This window comes from Oncorhynchus mykiss, chromosome 5 (genome assembly GCF_013265735.2).
Source record: "Oncorhynchus mykiss isolate Arlee chromosome 5, USDA_OmykA_1.1, whole genome shotgun sequence".
Classification (NCBI taxonomy): domain Eukaryota; kingdom Metazoa; phylum Chordata; class Actinopteri; order Salmoniformes; family Salmonidae; genus Oncorhynchus; species Oncorhynchus mykiss.
The window spans coordinates 23,673,509-23,701,338 of record NC_048569.1 but is presented as its reverse complement, the minus strand read 5'-3'; the positions used below and the strand labels follow the sequence as shown (position 1 = coordinate 23,701,338).

General features: G+C 43.4%; 2 protein-coding genes across 7 annotated transcripts in view; one reads left to right on the top strand and one right to left on the bottom strand.

Moving 5' to 3' along the window:
* Positions 1–635: 635 nt before the first annotated feature.
* Positions 636–23,057, top strand: LOC110523461 (3-hydroxy-3-methylglutaryl-coenzyme A reductase). 2 transcript variants are annotated; one of them, XM_021602157.2, is made up of 19 exons: positions 636–778; positions 1,381–1,582; positions 1,754–1,865; positions 2,001–2,088; positions 6,647–6,731; positions 8,646–8,858; positions 9,014–9,133; positions 9,252–9,412; positions 9,767–10,026; positions 10,156–10,361; positions 16,142–16,336; positions 16,454–16,612; positions 16,717–16,874; positions 17,132–17,237; positions 17,439–17,609; positions 20,690–20,830; positions 20,932–21,090; positions 21,173–21,327; positions 21,583–23,057. In XM_021602157.2, the coding sequence occupies exons 2-19, from the start codon at positions 1,418–1,420 to the stop codon at positions 21,635–21,637; spliced, it is 2,709 nt and encodes a 902-aa protein (XP_021457832.2). In that variant the 5' UTR covers positions 636–778; positions 1,381–1,417; the 3' UTR covers positions 21,638–23,057. The 2 variants fall into 2 exon arrangements, with proteins under 2 accessions (XP_021457832.2, XP_036832979.1); XM_036977084.1 differs by lacking the exon at positions 636–778 and adding an exon at positions 894–1,265.
* Positions 23,058–23,300: 243 nt separating this feature from the next.
* The window catches only part of LOC110522832 (ceramide transfer protein), a 54,118-nt gene continuing 49,588 nt past the window's right edge, over positions 23,301–27,830 (bottom strand). For all 5 annotated transcript variants that reach the window (XM_036977086.1, XM_036977085.1, XM_036977088.1 and 2 more), the window contains 2 exons: positions 27,502–27,631; positions 23,301–25,908 (listed from right to left, as the gene is read on the bottom strand). In XM_036977086.1, the coding sequence (XP_036832981.1) occupies positions 25,781–25,908; positions 27,502–27,631 (258 nt within the window). In that variant the 3' untranslated portion in view covers positions 23,301–25,780. The remainder of the gene's footprint in view (positions 25,909–27,501; positions 27,632–27,830) is intronic.

The following is a 27,830-nucleotide window of genomic DNA, read 5'->3' as shown; positions in this document are numbered from 1 at the left end:
TAATTTCAATTTAAATCAAGCACACCTAAAAATATTTTCAGGTGACCTATATCTGATAATAAGAGCAAATAGAGCTCCAACAGGGATCAAGTGGTGTAACATTAAGACAGACTGGAGAAATGTTTGCAAAACTTCTCACTTCAGGGCCTTTGTCTGTGTCACAGGCTTTGACAATCAGCTTGCCAGAAAACATGCAAATGATCAATACCACACAATGATATGAGTTTGTAAAACATAAGGTGGATGCTTTGCTCAACATGAGAAATTTTGATTCAAAGGTACAAAACAGTTAATATTTACGTTGTATTCGGAAAGTATTACCCTTCCCTTTTCCACATTTTGTTACGTTACAGCTTTATTGTAGAATGTATTAAATACATTTTCCCTCATCGATCTACACACAATACCCCATAATGACAAACCGAAAACAGGTTTATAAAACGTTTTAAATAAAAAACATACACCTTACACCTTATTTACATAAATCTTCAGACCTATGCTGCGTTCATGTGCTAGTTGGAACTTTAGACTTGCTAACAGTTTGTGGTTATATATGTGCCGCGTTCATGGATTCAGCAAGTGGGACATTTCCTTGTTCCGACAACATGTGAAGGCGGCACTACTCTGAGCTAAGGCCTCACGTTTTAACCACGCCCACCATTTGACGCAGTAACCAGACGATTTCCTCTTTCGCCATTTTTTGTGAGCGGATTACATCAGACAACTAGCCGTGTGCCTGTGGATGGGTCAATTGGACGTACACGACTCTTAAATGAAGGTACTTTTTTTGTTGTTGCTCTTACTTGTAAGCGATTAAGTTCAAATTACTTTTATGTTGTGAGTGGTTGATCTTATAATAGCGTGGCATAAAATGACCTTGATCTCGAGTGATTCGAGACATTCGCAGTCACACTGGATTTGGGCTGGAAGTGACAGCAAGCTAACGATGCTGCTGCTAACTACTACTAGTTAACTTACCATACTGTCAGATACGCAAGTTAATGAACGATGTAGTGAGATATGTCAGCTATAGCTGACAGCTACGTAATGGTGGTCACAGCTAGTTAGCTAGAGTTTGCTATTTGTATTGTTTACTAGTTACTGTAGCTAACGTTATCTCCTTTGCTAGCTAGCTAGCTATGTTATTAGTCTTGCCTAGTCATAACTCATAAAGCTAAGGTTAGCCAAGCGGTGGGTGTGTTCTTTCTGTCAGTCCTGTTTTGAAACATGTTAATTAACAAGGTTAGGGGGTTCGTTTTTTAAAGGTAAGTCACTCAGTGACCAAGGTGTGTGTGTGTGTGTGTGTGTGTGTGTGTGTGTGTGTGTGTGTGTGTGAGAGAGAGAGAGTGACAATGTTACTTTTTCGCCGTGCTTCCCCAGTGACCCCAGCCAGGTGTTAACCCGGTGTGTATCCACCATGTTGAATGGGGTGTTCAGGCTGCATGGCCTGATGGTGGCGTCTCACCCCTGGGAGGTGATTGTGGGCACCATTGCCCTGACTGTCTGTCTCATGTCCATGAACAACCTGGCCACTAGCGACCAGATCTGCAGCTGGAGCAATGGCTGTCCCAAACTACAGGAGGTGAGCTGGCCTGGCACACAATAGAAAGTGGACCCTCTAGGACAATTATTACGTTTTATTCTATTCTACCAAGATTAGTGTTGCATCTTAAAGCTGCTGTGACACCACCACAGCAAAGACATCTGTCATGTTTGGAAAGAATATTAAATAGAATACTTTCTCCTTCTACAGAGAATCCTAAACAGTGATGTAATCATTTTAACGGTGACACGCTGCATGGCCATCGTGTACATCTACTTTCAGTTCCAGAACCTTCGCCAGCTGGGCTCCAAGTACATCCTTGGTAAGTCTCATTTCACAAGAACTGTAACAATACAAACATCTATTGTCTTGTGTACATTCACATGTAACTAACACCCACCTGATGATGTATGTTATGATTGTTAATATGTAATGGTCTGTTCTGTGTTGCCTCTAGGTATAGCAGGTTTTTTCACAGTATTCTCCAGCTTTGTCTTCAGCACCGTGGTCATTCACTTCCTGGGGAAAGAGTTGACAGGCCTAAAGTAAGCAACCTCTTACTTGACTCGCCTAACCGTCTTTGAGAATAACTTTTCCAGATGTGAGATGCGCAACACCTCACAATATTCTGGCCTATTTTATTTTGTTATATTACATAATGTTTTTTACTATAAAATATGATACATTTTTGACCTATATCTGATATTTTCCTCTGCAAAAGAAAAGATACCCGATATTTAAAATTATAGTGTCCTTTTAAGCATTCTAGTACAGTTTAATAGTTAACCCACACGGACACAGCGGTCTAAGGCACGGTATCTCAGTGCAAGAGGCGTCACTACAGTCCTTGGTTCGAATCAAGGCTGTATCACATCCGGCTGTGATTGGGAGTCCCATAGGGCGGTGCACAATTGACCCAGCGTTGTCCGGGTTTGGCCATTGTAGGCCATCATTATAAATAACTTTTTTTTTTCTTAACTGACATGCCTAGTTAAATAAAGGTTACACACACACCACACTGACCAAAAAATTATTTTGTTTGCATTTACGTATGTTCCCATTACTAGTAAAACATAATCAAAACCTATTTCTTTCACTTACTTGCTGTGCTGTTTCGTTGTTTAGTCGTTTCGTCGTTTCATTCTCAACCTGGATTTCTATTGAACGCCGTTTGGGTCTTTGCGTGTCAAAAAATAAAACAATGACCAGTAGAAAACATTATTTGTTATTTTTGTAAAAAATAAGCTTGTTGACCAATCAGGACCTAAATATGACTGCACGTTTCATAATAATTTAACGAGTTAATACTTTTTTTAGATATTGATTACACATTGATTACACTATCACTTGTATTTCATGTCACAATGATTAATCGATACGTATGCTATGATGCTGGTAAAGTTGTCTCGCGCAACTACAGTGCTGGTCGTGTGTGTGTGTGTGTGTGTGTGTGTGTGTGTATACTGCTCAAAAAAATAAAGGGAACACTAAAATAACAGATCCTAGATCTGAATGAATGAAATATTCTTATTAAATAATTTTTTCTTTACATAGTTGAATGTGCTGACCACAAAATCACACAAAAATGATCAATGGAAATCAAATTTATCAACCCATGGAGGTCTGGATTTGGAGTCACACTCAAAATTAAAGTGGAAAACCACACTACAGGCTGATCCAACTTTGATGTAATGTCCTTAAAACAAGTCAAAATGAGGCTCAGTAGTGTGTGTGGCCTCCACGTGCTTGTATGACCTCCCTACAACGCCTGGGCATGCTCCTGATGAGGTGGCGGATGGTCTTCTGAGGTATCTCCTCCCAGACCTGGACTAAAGCATGCGCCAACTCCTGGACAGTCTGTGGTGCAACGTGGCATTGGTGGATGGAGCGAGACATGATGTCCCAGATGTGCTCAATTGGATTCAGGTCTGGGGAACGGGCGGGCCAGTCCATAGCATCAATGCCTTCCTCTTGCAGGAACTGCTGACACACTCCAGCCACATGAGGTCTAGCATTGTCTTGCATTAGGAGGAACCCAGGGCCAACCGCACCAGCATATGGTCTCACAACGGGTCTGAGGATCTCATCTCGGTACCTAATGGCAGTCAGGCTACCTCTGGCGAGCACATGGAGGGCTGTGCAGCCCCCCAAAGAAATGCCACCCCACACCATGACTGACCCACCGCCAAACCGGTCATGCTGGAGGATGTTGCAGGCAGCATAACGTTCTCCACGGCGTCTCCAGACTGTCACGTCTGTCACGTGCTCAGTATGAACCTGCTTTCATCTGTGAAGAGCACAGGGCGCCAGTGGCGAATTTGCCAATGTTGGTGTTCTCTGGCAAATGCCAAACGTCCTGCACGGTGTTGGGCTGTAAGCACAACCCCCACCTGTGGACGTCGGGCCCTCATACCACCCTCATGGAGTCTGTTTCTGACCGTTTGAGCAGACACATGCACATTTGTGGCCTGCTGGAGGTCATTTTGCAGGGCTCTGGCACTGCTCCTCCTGCTTCTCCTTGCACCAAGGCGGAGGTAGCGGTCCTGCTGCTGGGTTGTTGCCCTCCTACGGCCTCCTCCACGTCTCCTGATGTACTGGCCTGTCTCCTGGTAGCGCCTCCATGCTCTGGACACTACGCTGACAGACACAGCAAACCTTCTTGCCACAGCTCGCATTGATGTGCCATCCTGGATGAGCTGCCCTAGCTGAGCCACTTGTGTGGGTTGTAGACTCCGTCTCATGCTACCACTAGAGTGAAAGCACCGCCAGCATTCAAAAGTGACCAAAACATCAGCCAGGAAGCATAGGAACTGAGAAGTGGTCTGTGGTCACCTCCTGCAGAACCACTCCTTTATTGGGGGTGTCTTGCTAATTGCCTATAATTTCCACCTGTTGTCTTCCATTTGCACAACAGCATGTGACATTTATTGTCAATCAGTGTTGCTTCCTAAGTGGACAGTTTGATTTCACAGAAGTGCGATTGACTTGGAGTTACATTGTGTTGTTTAAGTGTTCCCTTTATTGTTTTAAGCAGTGTATATATAAGCTAGCTTGCTAGCTCATGGATGCAAAACATCTGTTTCAGTAGCTATAGTTAGCTAGCTAACATTTAAAATAACTCTAATTTATAAAACAGTTTTAAGTTGATTAATTGTGGTCGGGCCCATCTATGTGAAGCTAGCCACAATAAGGATTAGCCACAATAGTGGACTTTGCGGTTAGCCATCATAATAAATGTATTGCATAATTCTGCTATTTTTATTAATTTGCATTGCTGTCAATTACACTTTTATTTTGAAGGAAAACCGCAAATTCCTCTATTTTGCCTAATCCTTATTGTGGCTAGCTTCACAACACAACCAATTCCGGTCTAGCCTCACTAGCCAGATGAAGTTACCTGGATGCTTATAACGTTAGCTTTGGGCAACAGGATTAATTAGATGGCTAGCCATTTTTTTCAAGAACTGAAGTGGCAACCTAGCTAATACTTACATGGATTCCTAAATCATTGCTAAGAATAATGAAAATTGGTGCAGTTTCTACTGGTCATTGTTTTCAGGCTGGTTGTATTGCTGCTAGCTACGCACCAAGCTAAAGCTAGCTACCCCAGAAGTTGCGTTTGAACAAATTATAACAAGTCTTTTTTGACATGTAAAGACCCAAGTGGCGTTCCATAGTATGTATGTCTTGAAGCTAATAGCAGCGACGCTATTACTGTGTAACTGCCGTAGGGCAACATCTGAAAAATAGCTCACATGGTAGTTAGTGTGTACTGGTGCTCGACCAGTCGACGAAAGCCAACTAATTAATTTAATTATATTGGCTTTAATGGATTTCGCATTTTGAGTTATCGCGCTGAAAATGTCCTACTCTTTCAAATGACTACTTGATCCACACAGCAGACTTTGTGGGCTAGGTTATGAATGCTGTGTTGCACGTGTAGCACAATACTTACGTACGTAGGTACGTCAGCTTTGTCATCGGTTTTGCACATCGGCGTTAAACTAAACATGGGCCGATACCGATGTTTGCATTTTTAGCAAATATCGTCCGATTCCGATATGTTCACCGATTTTATTTTTTTATTTTATTCATTTATTTTTTTATTTATATCGTGCATCCCTACTATTAAATTGGTGTGTCATGACTGGTAAGTGCTCAGGAAATGAGTGTGTCTTGTCTGCTAAATTAACAAAACAAGGCTATTCCATAGGCTTCTATAAGAAACTCCACTGCTGAGGTTACTACCTTTTTGGAGATTGTTTTACAATATATAATATAACCAGTTGATTTTAAGGTTTCAGTAAATTGATCTTAAATGGCGCTTGTTTTTATTGATATTGTTGGGCAATTAGAATTGATTTGTAATAGTTATTATAAATTAGCCATTATTGCGCACTGTTGGCATATACACTAAACAAAAATATAAATGCAACATGTAAAGTGCTGGCTCCATGTTTCATGAGCTGAAATAAAAGATCCCAGGAAGGTGTATTTCTCTCAAATGTTGTTCACAAATTTGTTTACATCCCTGTTGGTGAGCATTTATCCTTTGCCAAGATAAGACAGCCACCTGACATGTGTGGCATATCAAGAAGCTGATTAAAATGGCATGATCATTACACCGGTGCACCTTGTGCTGGGGACAATAACAATAACAGGATAATGAACACAATTGCATTTTATCGATCTCAGTTTGAATGCCAAAAGTAACATGACGAGATCCTGATGCCCATTTTGAGGGCCTTTTTTTAAAGGTATGTGACCAACCGATGCATATCTTTATTCCCAGTCATGTGTAATCCATAGATTAGGGCCTAATTAATTAAATTAAATTGACTGATTTCCTCAAATGAACTAACTCTGTAAAATCAATTAAATTGTTGCATGTTGCGTTTATAGTTTTGTTCAGAATATATACATGCGCACCCATTTTTTTCACAGTGTGGGCATTGTTCTAAAAATACCCGATTATTATTATTTTTTGAGTACTCTGAAAAAAAGTAAAGTGAGGACTCGAACAGTCAAATCCCAGTCCTTAAACTTGTCTTACACGTTATCCAGAACTTCTTTATGAAATGTAACTGTGTTTTCTCTCCTCAGTGAAGCTCTGCCATTCTTCCTGCTCCTCATTGACCTATCCAAGGCCTGTACCCTGGCCAAGTTTGCCCTTAGCTCCAACTCACAGGTAAGCAACCTCTCTCAGTGCCTTCCACAGAGTATATAAAACACTAATACAGTGCCTTGCGAAAGTATTCGGCCCGCTTGAACTTTGCGACCTTTTGCCACATTTCAGGCTTCAAACATAAAGATATAAAACTGTATTTTTTTGTGAAGAATCAACAACAAGTGGGACACAATCATGAAGTGGAACGACATTTATTGGATATTTCAAACTTTAACAAATCAAATACTGAAAAATTGGGCGTGCAAAATTATTCAGCCCCCTTAAGTTAATACTTTGTAGCGCCACCTTTTGCTGCGATTACAGCTGTAAGTCGCTTGGGGTATGTCTCTATCAGTTTTGCACATCGAGAGACTGACATTTTTTCCCATTCCTCCTTGCAAAACAGCTCGAGCTCAGTGAGGTTGGATGGAGAGCATTTGTGAACAGCAATTTTCAGTTCTTTCCACAGATTCTCGATTGGATTCAGGTCTGGACTTTGACTTGGCCATTCTAACACCTGGATATGTTTATTTTTGAACCATTCCATTGTAGATTTTGCTTTATGTTTTGGATCATTGTCTTGTTGGAAGACAAATCTCCGTCCCAGTCTCAGGTCTTTTGCAGACTCCATCAGGTTTTCTTCCAGAATGGTCCTGTATTTGGCTCCATCCATCTTCCCATCAATTTTAACCATCTTCCCTGTCCCTGCTGAAGAAAAGCAGGCCCAAACCATGATGCTGCCACCACCATGTTTGACAGTGGGGATGGTGTGTTCAGGGTGATGAGCTGTGTTGCTTTTACGCCAAACATAACGTTTTGCATTGTTGCCAAAAAAGTTCAATTTTGGTTTCATCTGACCAGAGCACCTTCTTCCACATGTTTGGTGTGTCTCCCAGGTGGCTTGTGGCAAACTTTAAACGACACTTCTTATGGATATCTTTAAGAAATGGCTTTCTTCTTGCCACTCTTCCATAAAGGCCAGATTTGTGCAATATACGACTGATTGTTGTCCTATGGACAGAGTCTCCCACCTCAGCTGTAGATCTCTGCAGTTCATCCAGAGTGATCATGGGCCTATTGGCTGCATCTCTGATCAGTCTTCTCCTTGTATGAGCTGAAAGTTTAGAGGGATGGCCAGGTCTTGGTAGATTTGCAGTGGTCTGATACTCCTTCCATTTCAATATTATCGCTTGCACAGTGCTCCTTGGGATGTTTAAAGCTTGGGAAATCTTTTTGTATCCAAATCCGGCTTTAAACTTCTTCACAACAGTATCTCGGACCTGCCTGGTGTGTTCCTTGTTCTTCATGATGCTCTCTGCGCTTTTAATGGACCTCTGAGACTATCACAGTGCAGGTGCATTTATACGGAGACTTGATTACACACAGGTGGATTGTATTTATCATCATTAGTCATTTAGGTCAACATTGGATCATTCAGAGATCCTCACTGAACTTCTGGAGAGAGTTTGCTGCACTGAAAGTAAAGGGGCTGAATAATTTTGCACGCCCAATTTTTCAGTTTTTGATTTGTTAAAGTTTGAAATATCCAATAAATGTCGTTCCACTTCATGAATGTGTCCCACTTGTTGTTGATTCTTCACAAAAAAAAATCAGTTTTATATCTTTATGTTTGAAGCCTGAAATGTGGTAAAAGGTCGCAAAGTTCAAGGGGGCCGAATACTTTCGCAAGGCACTGTATATGTATGCCAATAAATAATATTGGGACTCAGCTGTTGTCTCAAGAAACAGTGGCTGGCTACTGGCATTTTTGGAGTAACTCACTATTATCATAGCTTTTCTGATGTGAGACTTCTGAACTAACATTTATGCAGGAGCTGCACTCTTGACCAGCGGAACAGAGATTCTTTAAATCAATGGGATTTAGTTGTTTATGTAAAGGGAAACACTAACCTATATGTGTGTTTTTCTATATAGGAGGAGGTGAGAGAGAACATCTCTCAGGGCATGGCTATCCTGGGTCCTACCTTCACCCTGGATGCCTTGGTGGAGTGTCTGGTCATTGGAGTGGGCACCATGTCAGGTGTGCGTCAGCTGGAGATGATGTGTTGTTTCGGCTGCATGTCTGTCCTGGCCAACTACTTTGTCTTCATGACCTTCTTCCCTGCCTGCGTCTCCCTGGTCCTCGAGGTAAGGATGGGCACAGGAATAAAGATTCTGAGGTGTGTGTCTGAAATTTTGTGTGTCTGTTCTCTCTGGTTTTTAAGATAAGAGTTGGCATGTGAAGGGAGTGTTTTCAGATGTGTGTGTAACATCTCCTCACCTCTTTGTGTGTGTGTGTGTAGCTCTCCAGGGAGAGCCGCGAGGGCCGTCCCGTCTGGCAGCTGAGTCACTTTGCCCGTGTTATGGCGGAAGAGGAGGACAACAAACCAAACCCTGTTACACAGAGGGTTAAAATAATCATGGTAAAAATTGACCAACCTTAGCACTACCCGAGCCCTTAGTTAACAACCGTAACCCAGACAGTCAAGATCAAATGGAGAAATAACAGCATAAAGAATGTGGTCTCTTCTCTTCCTGTAGTCTCTAGGTCTGGTTCTGGTCCATGCCCACAGTCGTCTGGTGTCAGAGCAGCCAGGTCAGAACCGGACAGTCGTTGGCGCCAGCAGTAGTCTAGCTCTCGATGGGCCTACAGTCCAGAGGATGGACCAAGACTACACTCTCTGGCCGATACCGCTCACCAGGTAACTCATTATATCACCTCTCCCACCTCTGGGTGGTGGACTGGACTATTTCTAGAACATTCTCCCTCTGCCCTTTTGTTCTTGGTGACTCAGCCTCAACTGGGGCGGCAGGTAGCCTAGTGGGTAGAGCGTTGGGCCAGTAACCGAAAGGTTGCTAGATCCAATCCCCGAGCTGATAAGTTAAAAATCTGTCGTTCTGCCCCTGAACAAGGCAGTTAACTCACTGTTCCTAGGCCGTCATTGAAAATAAGAATTTGTTCTTAACTGACTTGCCTAGTTAAATAAATAAAAAAGAAACTGAATCTGTGAAAGCAAAATCTTGGAAAGTTTTTCAGCTCTCTCTTCTCTCGTTAGTATGGAGCTGGAGCAGGTGATAACCCTGGGTCTGGCTCTGCTGCTGGCTGTGAAGTACGTCTTCTTTGAGCCGGCTGAGACAGAGTTGTCCCTAAAGAGCCCCATCTCCACCTCCATCTCCGCCCCTGCACTGAGCCATAAGGGGGCTGAGGACTGCTGCAGGAGGGATCCTGCACCTGCTAAAACATCCCCGACAACCAACAGCACCCCAAACCATTTGGCTAAAACTGATTCTAACATAGCGGCCAAAGAGGAAAGAGGTAAGCTGAGCCAAGGTTATTGTGCTTAATTTGTTTTGAGACTCCTCTGGTTATAAGTTTGTTGGTCTCATTGTTATCTTTCTCCCCTCCACTTTTTTTCTCTCTTACTCACTCTCTTTCTCTCTGTAGTTGAGGTGATTCAACCCCTGGTGGCCTCAATGTTGCAGAACGGTCCCTTCTCTCTGAATGGACCTCTCCCTCAGAGTTTAGGGGACAGTGTGTGTCCCCCACCTCCTTTCTTTACCCCAACTCCAGACACAACTACGTCTCTCCCCAACCCCCCCTCCCAGCCCCGCTCACTGGACCAGTGTCTGTCCATCCTCAGAAACCCTGAGGTGAGCTTCCCCTTTACACAACTGCGCTCAGGATCCAGCACCATACTATGTTAAACACAACTGTATTAAAACACAGAACAACCACTCAACACTTAGAAATATTACCATTCTTTGCTCACAATACTTAAACACGGTTCCTTTTCAGTCAATCAACTTCGGTACAACATACTATGGGGAGTTGCACTATCGTGACTTTGGTTGAAGGATCTACAATCACGCCTGACAAGGCCAATAAAATCTTCACCTCGCTGGAAGTCTCTTCTTCCACAGGTGATAAGCGTGAGGCTTGGATTCATTCCTTAAATGATTCCGCTTTTAAAACAATTGGAACACGAGACTGTTTTGCATTGCGCAAACTGTCCATTATTGGTAGAGCTTGCTCACCCCCTGGACGTTGTGTGCTGAAGTTTGTATGGTTCTCATAAGTTTCCTAATCACAAACAATCAGTTATTCTTCGATGGCTAACGTGACCGAAACAACAAAGGCTAATAAGCCGGGTTTGCGACCATGCCCCAATGTCTGTGATGGTTGTCTTTTATGTCTTGGCTCGGTGCATGCCCTTGATTTTTTTGTGTATGAGACTAGGGGACGGCTGGCACTGTTCCACTACTAGTGGGCGGAGGTTCTCTTGTCAATAGTGTAGGATTCTTTAGGGGTCTTGGTGTTGTTGATAGTGACTTCTTCTCCCGGGTGCCTGTACTTTGTCTGAGTTGCGGCGATGTTTCCGGTCGTTGGTCAGGTCGAATGTCTCCTGGCTCCTATGCACTCTTTCACTGGTTACGTGAGGCTATTCAACAAGTGGGTGAACAAATTATGTGGGTATAGCCCTGCTGCCTGTGTCTGCCTTGGTTAAGCACCGCTTGCCTCTCTTCCCAGAAGGATTTCGGTCCCAGTCGCTTGGTTGTTCTGAACGGACTGTGCTGCCGTCAAAGAGGCTAACTTAGACTAAAGGGCCTCCTGGCTAACGTCGTCTAGCATGCATAACTTCCTGTGAATGAAGCTTACTAGTGTCTCCCCAGCGCTTTGGCAACCCCATTCCTATTCTCAATTCCTGGAGTTGGAGGGAGTAGTGAGAGGGGGCTTGCATGCTACTCCTATGAGGAAGTAGCCTCCGAGCAGCTGCACCGCTCCACAAAAAATGTCTGTGACGACAGTGCCCCTACGTCTTGTTACGGCAAATGGGGTATTACGTCAGCCATTGCCCTCTGTGCCCAGGCTTCATGCAGGTTATACAGAAGCACAATGTATTTTGCAAGCTCGTCCATGTTTAACCTGTTGAGTGTAGGGGGCAGTATTTTGATGTTTGGATGAAAAACATACCCAAATGAAACTGCCTATTTCTCAGGCCCAGAATCTAGAATATGCATATAATTGTCAGATTAGGATAGAAAACACTCTAAAGTTTCCAAAACTGTCAAAATATTGTCTGTGAGTATAACAGAACTGATATTGCAGGCGAAAACCTGAGGAAAATCCAACCAGAAAGTGCTGTTTTTCCTGAAATCTCTCTGTTCCATTGCATGCCTTCCCTCCATTTAAAGGGATATCAACCAGATTTCCTTATGGCTTCCACATGGTGTGAACAGTCTTCAGACATAGTTTCAGGCTTTTATTCTGAAAAATGAGCGAGAACAATCACATCGCGTCAGTGGATGGCTGGGTGCCAGCAGAGTTTTGCATGCACAACAGCTTGGAGCAGACATTTTCTCTCACTCTCATATTGAAAAAGCTACGGTCCGGTTGAAATATTATCGATTATTTATTGTAAAAACAACCTAAGGTTGATTTATAAAAAACATTTGACATGTTTCTACAAACTTTACGGATACTATTTGGAATTTTTGTCTGCCCGTCATGACTTGCACGAGCCTGTGGATTTCTGAACAAAACGCGCCAACCAAATGGAGGTTTTCTTTATCTAATAAAAGGAACATTTTATTGTGTAACTGGGAGTCTCGTGAGTGCAAACATCCGAAGATCATCAAAGGTAAGCGATTCATTTGATTGCTTTTCTGACTTTTGTGACCAGTCTACTTTGCTGCTAGCTGTTTGTAATGTTTTGTCTACTGAGAGAGATGTCCTAACATAAATGCTTGAATAGCTTTTGCTGTAAAGCTTTTTTGAAATCTATTAACAACAAGCTAAGCTGTGTTTTGCTATATTGCACTTGTGATTTCATGAAAATTTAATATTTTTTAGTAATTTAATTTGAATTTGGCGCTCTGCAATTCAGCGGATGTTGACCGCAATGATCCCGCCAACGGGATGGGTGCGCCAAGAAGTTGTAATGCCTCTCTGGTACCACGTGTCCCATGGTATTCACAGGGTTCAAGGGTTATATCAATCTCCCCAGAGTGGGAGTAGTAAATTGGGCGATTCACTCTCTGTCCACAACGGGTCACCCCTCCCCCATAGGTGGCTCATTACTGGGATTCATTGCTGATTCCTGCCTGTATCTCACTAGTCCCTAATGAGGTCTCTAGTGAATAAGGTTATGGAACCTGTAGGCGATTGATGGTTGGTAGCGGAGTCGAGGGAACAAGCGGGGTTGGACACGACCATGCTATTATCCTACACACAGAAATTAGCTGTCTTTCTCCAGCTCAGCGCTTTTCATTCCTGGGAATAAGATTCGATTACGAATCGCCCGTCTTTTACCACAGAAGGGGTCAGTTTTTCAGAGAGCCATCTTTCCTATTCCCAGCTAGGCTACAAGGTGCTAAAAAGCTGGAGAGACAATACCTGTCGCCAGTAACCTCCATGATAATGTTTTTTCCCCTGGGTCTATTTTTAATACGTGTGGTCCAGTGCTGGGTGCCAGCCAGGCTCATTGTGACAACAGTACTGTCAATCGGGCTACATCACTTATCGCTGGAGCCATGGGACCCATTGTGGGTCAGACTTTAGGTAAATCTTTTTTTCAACTCAAGTTCCACAGTGTTCACGGATGTCAAAAGTGTTGTCTCCCGCATGTGAGTTTGATGAAAAGTGTCCCTTCTCCACATTCACACACACTGTTGTCAAGAGTGGTGGTTCTTCATCCATTTCCAATCTCTCCCAGTCCACAAGGTGGCGTCCCGCCCCTTCAGATGGAATGTCACTGGAGGCTCACTGTCTGTGAGTGACGCCAGGGTACAGGCTACAATTTGGTGTATTCATAACAACGTACAGGAACTCAAGTCCTTCTGCTCACCCAACCTAGAATTCCTTACAATCAAATGCCGGCCATATTATCTCCCAAGATAATTCTCGTCAGTTATCGCCACAGCGGTGTACATTCCCCTTCAAGCAGACACCAAGACGGCCCTCAAGGAACTTCACTGGACTCCATGTAAACTGGAAACCATATATCCTGAGGCTGCATTTATTGTAGCTGGTGATTTTAACAAAGCAAATTTGAGAACAAGGCTACCTAAATTTATATCAGCATATTGATTGCGCAGGTGTAATACACTCAATCACTGCTACTCTAACTTCGGCAATGCATACAAAGCCCTCCACTGCCCTCCCTTCGGCAAATCTGACCACGATGCTATCTTGCTCCTACCATCTTATAGGCAGAAACTCAAACACGATGTACCAGTGACTAGAACCATTCAACGCTGGTCTGACCAATCGGAATCCACTCTTCAAGATTGATTAAGCGGACTGGGATATATTCCGGTCAGCCTCAGATAACAACATCAATCTATACGCTGACTCAGTGAGTTTATAAAGAAGTGCATTGGAGATGATGTACCCGCTGTGACTATTAAAACCTACTCTAACCAGAACCTGTGGATGGATGGCGGCATTTGCGCAAAACTGAAAGTGTGAACCACCGCATTTAACCATGGAAAGAGGTCTGAGAATATGGCTGAATATAAACCGTGTAGTTATTCCCTCCACAAGGCAATCAAACAAGCGAAATGCCGGTACAGGGACGAAGTGGAGTCGCAATTCAACGGCTCAGACACGAGACGTATGTGGCAGGGTCTTCAGGAAATTACGGACTACAAAAAGAAAACCGGCTACGTCACGGACACCGACGTCACACTTCCAGACAAACTAAACAGTGCCACCGTCGCGGCCCAATAACAAGGACTGCGCCTCTCCTTCTCCGTGGCCGTCAGCAGCAAGGCTGCTAACCCAGACGGCATCCCTAGCTGCGTCCTCTGAGCATGCGCAGACCCAGCTGGCTGATGTGTTTACGGACATATTCAATCACTCCATTCATTTTCTGGTGTATTTTCTATGTGTAATTTGTTGTTTAATGGTAAGATACAGGGCTCCCTTGCAAAAGAGACCTTGGTCTCAATGGGACATTGAAAATAAAGGTTAAATAAATAAATAAACATGAGCACACAAAAGGACAAAAGGTGAGTGATGATCCCCTACTTGGGACAGCAGACTATTTTTGTTAATGTAAAACATGATCATATATGAAACAGACCTGTTCTTGTGTTGTGTGCCAAATAGTCCCTATACTGAGACACCTACTAACATTGGGTCAGTAAATATGCAAAGGGTAAAATGTTCCACTGTCTCATTTGTTAATCATTGACCCATACAGACCAACGTTAACAGTGCTATTTCTTTGTATGACACTATAGTGGTAGGCTTGATTACCAACAACGACGAGACGGCCTACAGGGAGAAGGTGAGGGCCCTCGGAGTGTGGTGTCAGGAAAATAACCTCACAATCAATGTCAACAAAACAAAGTAGATGATCGTGGACTTCAGGAAACAGCAGAGGGAGCACCCCTCTATCCACATCGTAGGGACAACAGTGGAGAAGGTGGAAAGTTTTAAGTTCCTGGGTGTACACATCACAGACAAACTGAATTGGTCCACCCACACAGACAGTTTGGTGAAGAAGGCGCAACAGTGGCTATTCAACCTCAGGAGGCTGAAGGAATTTGGCTAGTCACCCAAAACCCTGACAAACTATTACAGATGCACAGTCAAGAGCATCCTGTCGGGCTGTATCACAGCCTGGTACGGCAACTGCAAGGCTCTCCAGAGGGTGGTGAGATCTGCACAATGCATCACTGGGGGCAAACTACCTGCCCTCCAGGAAACCTACACCACCCGATGTCACAGGAAGGCCAAAAAGATCATCAAGGACAACAACCACCCGAGCCATGGCCTGTTCACACCGCTACCATCCAGAAGGCGAGGCCAGTACAGGTGCATCAAAGCTGGGACCGAGAGACTGAAAAAACAGCTTCTATCTCAAGGCCATCAGACTGCTAAACAGCAATCACTAAGTCTGAGAGGCTGCTGCCTCCATTGACCCAATCACTGGACACTAATAAATTGATCACTAGTCACTTTAAATAATGCCACTTTAATAATGTTTACATATCTTACATTACTCATATCATATGTGTATATACTGTATTTTATACAATCAATTGTACCTTGCCTATGCTGCTCGGCCATCACTCATCCGTCCATATATTTATATGGACATATTCTCATTCACTCCTTTAGATTTGTGTGTATTAGGTAGTTGTTGGGAAATTGTTAGATATTACTGCGCTGTTGGAACTAGAAGCACAAGCATTTCGCTGCACTCGCATTAACATCTGCTAACCATGTGTATGTGACCAATACAATTTTATTAGATTTTTTGCACATTTTTACTCCTGAGCTGACTTAGGCTTGCCATAACAAAGGGGTTGAAAACTTACTGACTCAAAACATTTCAGCTTTTCTCAATTGAATACTTTCTGAAGGCACTGCATGTGTTAATATTGATATGTATTTATAGCTCTCTGACTATGCCTCTTTCCAGTTGGGCGCTCGTTTTCTTAGCAATGCCGAGGTGATGGAGCTGGTGACATCACGAAACATCCTGACCTATAAGCTGGAGGCTGTCATGGAAACACCAGAGAGGGGCGTTGTCATCCGGAGAGAGATGCTATCATCCAAACTACCATCACCCTCTGCCTTGGCCTGTCTTCCTTACAAGGACTATGACTACACTAAGGTAGCCTACTCCATAGGGACTACAACTGAAACAGAAAGTAAGCTTGGTCTGAAATCAACCCAGTAAGGTCTATTGTGGTCCTGCCCTCACCCATCTCATGTCTTCCTCTCTTATCAGGTGATGGGCACCTGCTGTGAGAACGTCATTGGCTACATGCCCGTGCCAGTGGGAGTTGCTGGCCCTCTCCTATTGGATGGGAAGCAGTTCCATGTTCCCATGGCAACGACGGAAGGCTGCCTTGTGGCCAGCACAAACAGAGGATGCCGGGCCATCGCTGTGAGTGTAAAGTATACGTCTATTGTAGTTTAACTGCGAGTGTAGAGTATATGTCTAGCGTGGGTTAACTCTTTGTCTCCTCTAACCTTCCTTTTTCTCTCCAGTTGAGTGGCGGTTGCAGCAGCAGGGTGCTAGCTGACGGTATGACGCGGGGTCCTGTTGTACGGATGCCCTCAGCGTGCCGGGCTGTAGAGGTCAAGACCTGGCTGGAGACCACAGAGGGCTTCAGGACCATCAAGGATGCCTTTGACCACACCAGCAGGTCAGGGTCAAGGGTTAAAGATCACAGACACCTCAGGGTCAAAAAGATCAATATATAGGTTGGGTCATGTTATAATGATCAGATTATCCAATCATACCTGTAACCTCACCTAATGTGGTTTATAGAACATAACTGACCCTAGGTCGGTGACTGGAGGCAACTTCTAGCTACTCGGATCTCAATGATGGAGTTTAAATTGGCTGTCACATAGTATTGTTCTGTTGTACAGTAGTTGCATATTTGCCTCTGTCTGTTAGGTTTGCCCGTCTGGACAAGCTATTGGTAGGTCTAGCAGGGAGGAACCTCTACATCCGCTTCCAGTCCCACACTGGAGACGCCATGGGCATGAACATGCTCTCTAAGGTCAGACTATGCTCTGTGTGTGAGTGTGTGTGTGTGAACATTCTAAAAGGTAATACAGTGGAGCAGTAAAGGTGTCCATTTTAGAGAGGCTACATTCTTCAGAGGAATTACTTACTGGTGATTGAATGGACTTCACAGAATAACAAGAATGCTGTTTCTGGTGTCTAATAGCACATATTAACTGTCTCTGTGTGTCTGCAGGGTACAGAGCAGGCAGTGAGCAGGCTCCAGCAGCAGTTCCCTGAGCTCCAGGTTCTAGCGGTGAGCGGAAACTACTGCACTGATAAGAAACCTTCAGCCATGAACTGGATCCTGGGCCGGGGAAAGTCTGCTGTGTGTGAGGTCACCGTCCCCGCCAGGGTGGTCCGAGAGGTAAGTTACAGCTACAACAACCACACTCACACACAACCACACACACACTCACAACCACACACACACACACGCACACACTCACAACCACTCACACACTCACAACCACACACACAGATACTCAAATGGAGACACACACACACGCTCAAATTTGTTGGTACCCTCCACATAAAAAAAAATCACAATTCTTTCAAACTGTAATTGGCATCCACCATTGTTTATTCCATATTTAATAAAAACCTGACTTTGCTTTCGATTTTATTATTCAACATAATATTGTAAATAATAAAATGGCATGGCCAAAATGGCATGGTAACCTAATATTTTGTTGCACAACCTTTAAAGGCAATCAGTGCAATCAAATGTTTTCTATAGCTCTCAATGAGACTTCTGCACCTGTTAACAGGTAGTTTGGCCCACTCCTCCTGAGCAAACTGCTCAAGCTGTCTCGGGTTTGATGTGTGTCTTCTCCAGACTGCAAGTTTCAGCTCTTTCCATTGATGTTTGATGGGATTCAGATCAGGACTCATAGGCTACTTCAGAATAGTCCAATGTTTTGTTCTTATCCATTCTTGGGTGCTTTTAGCTGTGTGTTTTGGGTATTTATCCTGTTGGAGGACCCATGACAGTCTTTCTGACACTGGGCAGTACGTGATAGTCTTGATTTCATTGTGACCTGCACAGATTCAAGGCATCCTGTGCCAGGCGCAGCCCCAAAACATAACCGAGCCTCCATGTTTCACTGTAGGTATGGTGTTCTTTTATTTGAAAGCTTCATTTTTTCATCTGTGAACATAGATTGTGACTTGCCAAAAAGCTCCAGTTTTGACTCATCTGTCCAAAGGACATTCTCCCAAAAGTGGTCCTCCTGGGTCTTCTTCCATGAAGCCCATTTCACTCAAAAAGCGATGGATGGTGCGATCAGAAACTGACGTACCTTCACCTTGGAGTTCAGCTTGTATCTCTTTGGCAGTTATCCTTGGTTATTTTTCTACCATTCACACTATCCTTCTTTGTGGCCACGCCCAGGGAGCTTTGGTACAGTTCCATGGACCTACAACTTCTTAATAATATTTGCAATTGTTGTCACAGGAACATCAAGCTGCTTGGAGATGGTCTTGTAGCCTTTAACTTTACCATGCTTGGCTATTATTTCTTTCTGATCTCATCAGACAAATCTCTCCTTTGCTTTCTCTGGTCCATGTTCATTCAGTGTGGTGCACACAATGATACCAAACAGCACAGTGACTACTTTACTCTGGTCCATGTTCAGTGTGGTGACCACAATGATACCAAACAGCACAGTGACTACTTTACTCTGGTCCATGTTCAGTGTGGTGACCACAATGATACCAAACAGCACAGTGACTACTTTACTCTGGTCCATGTTCAGTGTGGTGACCACAATGACACCAAACAGCACAGTGACTACTTTACTCTGGTCCATGTTCAGTGTGATGCACACAATGACACCAAACAACACAGTGACTACTTTACTCTGGTCCATGTTCAGTGTGGTGACCACAATGACACCAAACAGCACAGTGACTACTTTACTCTGGTCCATGTTCAGTGTGGTGACCACAATGATACCAAACAGCACAGTGACTACTTTACTCTGGTCCATGTTCAGTGTGGTGACCACAATGATACCAAACAGCACAGTGACTACTTTACTCTGGTCCATGTTCAGTGTGGTGACCACAATGATACCAAACAGCACAGTGACTACTTTACTCTGGTCCATGTTCAGTGTGGTGACCACAATGATACCAAACAGCACAGTGACTACTTTACTCTGGTCCATGTTCAGTGTGGTGTACACAATGACACCAAACAGCACAGTGACTACTTTACTCTGGTCCATGTTCAGTGTGGTGACCACAATGATACCAAACAGCCCAGTGACTACTTTACTCTGGTCCATGTTCAGTGTGGTGACCACAATGATACCAAACAGCACAGTGACTACTTTACTCTGGTCCATGTTCAGTGTGGTGACCACAATGATACCAAACAGCACAGTGACTACTTTACTCTGGTCCATGTTCAGTATGGTGACCACAATGATACCAAACAGCAGTGACTACTTTACTCTGGTCCATGTTCAGTGTGGTGCACACAATGACACCAAACAGCACAGTGACTACTTTACTCTGGTCCATGTTCAGTGTGGTGTACACAATGATACCAAACAGCACAGTGACTACTTTACTCTGGTCCATGTTCAGTGTGGTGACCACAATGATACCAAACAGCACAGTGACTACTTTACTCTGGTCCATGTTCAGTGTGGTGACCACAATGATACCAAACAGCACAGTGACTACTTTACTCTGGTCCATGTTCAGTGTGGTGCACACAATGACACCAAACAGCACAGTGACTACTTTACTCTGGTCCATGTTCAGTGTGGTGACCACAATGATACCAAACAGCACAGTGACTACTTTACTCTGGTCCATGTTCAGTGTGGTGCACACAATGACACCAAACAGCACAGTGACTACTTTACTCTGGTCCATGTTCAGTGTGGTGACCACAATGATACCAAACAGCACAGTGACTACTTTACTCTGGTCCATGTTCAGTGTGGTGACCACAATGACACCAAACAGCACAGTGACTACTTTACTCCATTTAAATAGGCTTAATCACTGATTACAAGATTGGAGACGTGATTCTAATTAAAGAAACTAATTAGTTTGATATATCACTATAATTGAATTATTTATCTTTTCTAAGGGGTACCAATAAATGTGTCCGTGGCATTTTAGAATATCTCTGTAGAATAAGCAATAATTCATCTCTTTTCACAGCTTCTTTGCTTTATTCTATGACATACCAAATGCATGCAAGTATACATGTATAATACATGTATCTAATTCCATCCCTCTTCGGAGGGGAAGGAAGCATTATTTCAATGAGCTGTAAGGTACCAAGAAATTTGAGCACGCCTGTACGTTGAGACACAAGGTACATACACACTGAGACATACTGACTTGGAAGAACTGAACATTTTAGACACTACAGTGATTTTTCCCCCTTCCTTTGTTTTGAGATGATGCTCTCTGTCTCTCCAGATCCTAAAGACCAGTACTACTGCCCTAGTAGAGTTGAACATCAATAAGAATCTAGTGGGCTCAGCCATGGCTGGTAGTATAGGAGGCTTCAATGCGCACGCTGCTAACATCGTAGCTGCCATCTACATTGCCTGTGGACAGGTACTTAAAAAGAAAAGTCTGATCTCCTGAGATTCTGTCTTACCTAAACCAATAAAAATATATTTTTTCCTATATAATCTCCCTCCCCTCTCTCTCTCTAGGACCCAGCCCAGACAGTGGGCAGTAGTAACTGTATAACTCTGATGGAGCAAGTGGGTCCTGAAGGAGAGGACCTGTATATCAGCTGTACCATGCCCTCTATAGAACTGGGCACTGTAGGAGGGGGCACCAACCTGGCACCACAACAATCCTGTCTACAGGTACAGTGTGTGTGTGTGTGTGTGTGTGTATTAACCCCTCCAATAAGGGTATGTATTAACCCGTATTGCGTGTCCATTGTAGATGCTGGGTGTGCAGGGTGCCAGTCTAACTGGTCCAGGGGATAATGCCCGTCAGTTGGCCAGCGTGGTCTGTGCCACCGTCCTGGCAGGAGAACTGTCTCTGATGTCCGCTCTCGCCGCTGGACACCTCGTACAGAGTCACATGACCCACAACAGGTAAACTACACTACCCATAACCCCCCGACTCACAGTAGGTATACTACACTTAACCCTCATGGCTCACAACTACACTCCAGAGACCTCTTCTAAAAGGGAGAATGCTACTCTGTTCACTGTATTCCTGAAAAATCTAACAATTTTTTCAGAATGGCACACATTCCCCGATATCAGGGTACTCATGTCAACATGTTTGCTTTCAGAGCATATTTGATCCCAAATGCTTTACTTTCAATGTTTCTTTTTCCCTCTCAGATCTGAAGCCAATGTGCCACAAATAGCTCAATCCCACTCAGAGGAGGCTGCGTGACAGATACATTACAACCAATCACAATGAGCCTTCTAGTGATAGAGGACCTGCAGTGAATTCTGGGAGCTGGAGGTTTAGCCCAGTGTGAGCATGCTCCTTTCATCTCAGAGCATCCAGCCTGCAACAATACATCCTCCTACCCAGAAGATGGCTGCTGTTTATTTATTACAACAGAAATAAAACTGCTAATGGAACAGTTTTGGAAAGGAGTGGTTTGGGCTGGACACTGGGGGAGAAGTACTTCTGTCTGCTGCTAACCTCAGATATCTGACTCGTCACTTGGTTAATACACAGTGCAGAATGGAACTCAAAGGACTCTGTTTATTCACTGTGTGCAGTGGGATTGTCTGAATGGAAAAAGATTTTGTATTTTGATTTTTTTTACTTTTGCAAATTCACAAATGTGCCATTGTCTTTAAAATGGCCACCGGAATTATGTGGACAGACTGACCAAGTTGAAATTAGAATTTAATTTGAAGAAGGATTTGGCCTTTAACCTCTGTGTGCACACAGCCACACAACCCCCTATATCATGGACAACAGGTTTGTTGTGATCAAATGCCCTGAAGTAATATATATATTTTTTTAATGGGTACATTCTAGAGGCACACATTCAGTGGATGTGCCGATGATCAGCTTCTTACAGTATCCGGAGAAGTGCCAGGGCAATATGATACTGTAATCTGTGCAGGATTGGGCAGAATGCAACCCAAATCTCCTGACTAAAATGTTGCTAAGGGTGAGATATTTTGCACTAAGTTGCCAAATAGTTGTTTGAGAGGCAAGCCTAGTATTGCTGTAGATCGTTTCGTTTCAAATTAAACCTGCCATACCTCCTGATTTTAATGTATTATTTAATTTGTTGAATTTGTTTTATCGATAATGTTGGATGAAAATGTCAAACCAAGGTGCTAGCTATAATGTGAGTGTACAGTATGATTGAGTGTTCTTGGTCTGAGTATATATGCCTTACACTGCAGTGTTTTGAGGTACCTTTTAATTGGGAATGTGTAAGAAATGGTTTGACGGTCTCTGGGCTTGATTCAATCCGTAGCACTGAAAATCCGAGGTATATTACAACTTGAAATTTGAGCCGACATATGCAGCGTTGAAACATTGCCTTTTAAATTTCAATTTCGCTATTAGTCTGCCTTTTAAATGGTGTCTAAACCACTACAGCTGAGGTTTGGGACTAAAGTTGCATTGCTTCAGCGAGTGTTTAGATGCATGTGGGAATACCGGATGAAACAAAGCCATACAAGTCGCCTTCAATAAACTGCTTTTAAGAGACAACCTTTTCCAATAAATAAAGTTCATGTTTGCTATTTGTTGTAAAGCAGCTATTGATTTGTTGGGATGCTTGGCCTTATGGCAGCATTTCCCAAACTCGGTCCTCGGGGCCCATATTTTGGTTTTTGCACTAACACTACACAGCTGATTCAAATTCTCAAAGCTTGATTAGTTTATTTAAATCAGCTGTGTAGTACGAGGGCAAAAATGTGCACTGCTTGGGAAACCCTGCCGTAGGTTCATTCCAACAAGCCATATGTCAACTGGTTTTCATCACTACCAGGACTCATTGGCTTTCTGTATAATTATACTGACATTGAGTTTGTAGATGGTGAGAGAAGGAGGGGAAACGAGGATTCAAAGCACACCGAACTGGAGAAAAATGTGAATTTTATTTTTCTTTCCAAACAGAGCTAAAGAAGTGCCACATTTTCACAGTATGGGTTTAAATCAATCCCAAGAGATTTTGCATGACTACTTTTATTTACATTCAGTGCAACTTAATTCATAGAGATATTGGGGCAGTTTCTCAGACCCACATTGTGCCTATTCCAGGACAAATGAATGTAGAACATGCATTTTTAGTCCAGAAGTGGACTCAAGAGTCGGGGAAACCAGACTTATTGGATGACTTTGCACATTGGTGAACGTACAAAGTAAAAATCACTTGATCCAGTTGGGGAATGAAAGCCAGTATACAGTTCACATCCTCCAAGGATATTTTGTGAAAATCAATTTCTGCTGATTGCAATATCACAAGAGGTATATGAATTTGACATTAACCCCCAAACCCTTTTAGTTTCAAATAGGTATCTGAAATGAAAGACTTCGGTTTTCACTCAGTGGAGACAGTCATTGTTTCACTGAAGTGCCCAGCAGGAGACCAAGCTTCTGTCCTCTGTGAAACATAGGAGCTGTCTAAATACCTTGAAAGGGCCTGCTTCCTTCCTCCCTTTCTAGAAGTAATGACTGACCGAACATCAGCCCAATTGGATAAGTGAAAGTCAAGTTTCAGGTTTCCATTCAGTCATATCAGGGTTGATTATTTCAATGAAGGGAGAAGAGAGGAGGATAATCAGGTATTGGAACTCGGGCCTAGGCACTTCTCTAGTGATTTCATATGGGTGTACGGTCTATCAGCACCCTCTCACCTACCCCATCCCAAAACATACTGGGTTATCTCCCCAGTCTAAGGCATATGGAGTCAATTCAGTCACAAAAAGCATCTGCAGACATTTAAAAAATGACAGTTCTGAAGCAGAAATGGTTGCTGACATTATATACAGTTATAATCAAGATATCTAAAACCCCAACTCTAAATTGTGCTGCTACATCATGTCATCACTAACCACGTTTCCAACCAGTTTTTATGCGAAGTTATATTGTATTTGAAAAAAAAATCACGACAGCTTTGCTAGAAACTAACTTTCAGTAAATTGTTTTAAATGCCAACAGGTAATTTGTTCGTTCAACATGTTGAGATCTTTGTGTCAAATTAATTACAAGTGAAATGGTGGAAATACTTTTATGCACAAATATTGATATAACCATAATATTGTGAGTCACACAATGATATGGTGTGTGGAACTCCCACTACGACTTGGGAAACCATGCCGTTTATTAGGCTAAATTATGAATTTTACAGGGTAATGAAAGTGCAAGGTGATGAGTTTGATGCTCCTTTCCAATAAATAGAGGATCTTATTCCGGTGACATGATGATCGATGCTTGACAAATATAAATATTCTCGCTCTAATCCATAATAATCTCATGTAGACTAGCCTACCAGCACTGTATCTGCGAGTTGTTGGCTAGAGCGCACGTGCCAAGACAAGAGTAGGCACATTTGCTATTTATGGCAACAGCGATGGAAGGACATGGGATTTTAGATTTTTATTCAGTACATGAAAACTTAAGTGAAAAAGTGCACCGTGTCATCACGCACTGATTTTTATCACCAACAAGTCAGTTTGGTGGAAACACCACTGGTGGGAAAATTCTCATTCTTTATGCAGATTTCTGAATATTCGCATGAAAATCTGTCCCCAATTGGCTGGAAACCTAGCTATTGACTCAAGTACAACCACCAAAATAAAGAAACAAATACATTTTCAACATTTGAAAACAAAATAAACTTTTAGTCTCCTCCCTCCATCAGCACCAGCAAAGTGGTGTTTTCACCAGGGAGACAAAGACCAAAAGGTCAAGTCTTATGTCATAGGGGTCATAATTCAATGACAGCCCTCTACACTTTTTTTTTTTTTTTACAAACACAACATTCATTCTAGGGGGAAAAAAGAGGCTAAATTGTTTTGTTGTACTTGAAAAATTAGCAGCATGAGAGTAAGCTGTGACACCACTGATTATTATAAAAAGCAAAATCAACACAAAATAGGAACACTCCATTTCTTAAAAAAGGTCAACTACAAAAAGCAGGACTAAAATAGAGCCATGTTTTTTCTTTATGTCTTAAATTGCTTTCTTATAAATTTCTTAACGCATACATTTATATATTATATCTCTGCCAGAAAAGGGATTTGTTTTATTTTTTACATTTAGGCTATTCTCACAGGTCTTTCTGCATTAGCATGCTAGCTAATGTGGGAGCTAGCATAGGAAACTAGCATGAGGAGCGAGCTAGTATAAAGAACTAGCATGAGGTGTAGAATGGGAAACTAGCATTGACGCTAGCATGAGGGCTTACATTGAAGCTAGCTGGAGACCGAGCTAAAGACCAAGCATGAGGACTAGTTAGTGTACACTAGCATGAGGGCTAGCTATGTTCGGGTTGTCATGGTATGCTATGTTCAGAACAGTCTTGTGTGGACAGTGGTGTAGTGAGTCCTGTGAACCTCAGAAGAGAATAGGTTTCACTGATGTTTTCTCCTGGACGTAGCCAGTGAAACGTTTGAGGAACTTGGGGTACTCCCTCTTGGCCACGGCCCTCAGGACTGAGGCAGGAGCCCAGCCTCCCGGGTTCACTGAGATGAAAAGGAAATACACGTTACACAGGATATCACAAAGAACAGGTTCATTCACAACACCTGTAGATTCATATACAATATATAGTGTAATGATATTGGCCCTGCTTCAAATATCACAAACCCCAATTGAAGAATACATAGTTATTGGTACTGTATATAAACTCAGCAAAAAAACAAACATCCTCTCACTGTCAACTGCGTAATAATGTGTCCCTGAACAAAGGGGGGGGGGGGGGGGGGGGGGGTCGGGGGTTAAAATCAAAAGTAACAGTCACTATCTGGTGTAGCCACCAGCTGCATTAAGTACTGCAGTGCATCTCCTCCTCATGGACTGCACCAGATTTGCCAGTTCTTGCTGTGAGATGTTACTCCACTCTTCCACCAAGGCACCTGCAAGTTCCCGGACATTTCTGGGGAGAATGGCCCTAGCCCTCACCCTCCGATCCAACAGGTTCCAGACGTGATCAATGGGATTGAGATCCGGGCTCTTCACTGGCCACGACAAAACACTGACATTCCTGTCTTGCAGGAAATCACGCACAGAACGAGCAGTATGGCTGGTGGCATTGTCATGTTGGAGGGTCATGTCAGGATGAGCCTGCAGGAAGCATACCACATGAGGGAGGAGGATGTCTTCCCTGTAACGCACATCGTTGGGTTGGCTTTTTATGACAACAAGCTCAGTCCAATGATGCTGTGACACACTGCCCCAGACCATGACGGAACCTCCAAATCGATCCCGCTCCAGAGTACAGGCCTCGGTGTAACGCTCATTCATTTGACGATAAACGTAAATCCAATCATCACCCCTGGTGAGACAAAACCACGACTCGTCAGTGAAGAGCACTTTTTGCCAGTCCTGTCTGGTCCAACGACGGTGGGTTTGTGCCCATAGGCGACGTTGTTGCTGGTGATGTCTGGTGAGGACCTGCCTTACAACAGGCCTACAAGCCCTCAGTCCAGCCTCTCTCAGCCTATTGCGGACAGTCTGAGCACTGATGGAGGGATTGTGCGTTCCTGGTGTAACTCAGGCAGTTGTTGTTGCCATCCTGTACCTGTCTCGCATGTGTTATGTACCGATCCTGTGTAGGTGTTGTTACACGTAGGTCTGCCATTGCGAGGAGGATCAGCTGTCCGTCCTGTCTCCCTGTATCGCGGTCTTAGGCGTCTCACAGTACGGACACATGCAATTTATTGCCCTGGCCACATCTGCAGTCCTCATGCCTCCTTGTAGCATGCCTAAGGCACATTCACGCAGATGAACAGGGACCCCGGGCATCTTTCAGAGTCAGTAGAAAAGCCTTTTTTGTGTCCTAAGTTTTCATAACTGTGACCTTAATTGCCTACAGTCTGTAAGCTGTTAGTGCCTGTTCCACAGGTGCATGTTCATTAATTGTTTATGGTTCATTGAACAAGCATGAGAAAGTGTTTAAACCCTTTACAATGAAGATTTGTGAAGTTATTTGGATTTTTACGAATTATCTTTGAAAGACAGGGTCCTGAAAAAGGGACGTTTCTTTTTCTGCTTATTTGTTCATTCTAGCAGGTCATCTGTCGTGGCTATCAGAGTGATTTAGGAGGTGAGCTCACCGTTGGCGACGTAAGTGATTTTACAGGTGATGTTGTCTCTGCTGATCTCTCTGTCGCCCTCTGGTGGGCTTACCAGGGTCTGGCAGATCATGGCGATGTTGATTTTGGCACGGACACACCTGTTGGTGGGCTGAGGGGGGACAATGACATGAAAGATCATCAATTCACAAGCATTGACCAAAGAAAATACAAGATAAATATTTGTATGTATGTTTAGACTCTACCTTGACGAACCTGGTTGTTATTGTAACAGACCCCCCCCCCCAAAAAAAAATAGATTAAGGTCAGTCTGGGGAATCAGGAATTCCTGGAAAAGCCCATCTCAAGAA

Excerpts from the sequence above, each read along its gene's own strand:
- LOC110523461 (XM_021602157.2), top strand. The coding sequence starts at position 1,418 with ATGTTGAATGGGGTGTTCAGGCTGCATGGCCTGATGGTGGCGTCTCAC. Across the intron at positions 9,413-9,766 it reads TGGCCGATACCGCTCACCAG|TATGGAGCTGGAGCAGGTGA; the intron begins GTAACTCATTAT and ends TTCTCTCGTTAG. Across the intron at positions 10,362-16,141 it reads CCATCCTCAGAAACCCTGAG|TTGGGCGCTCGTTTTCTTAG; the intron begins GTGAGCTTCCCC and ends GCCTCTTTCCAG.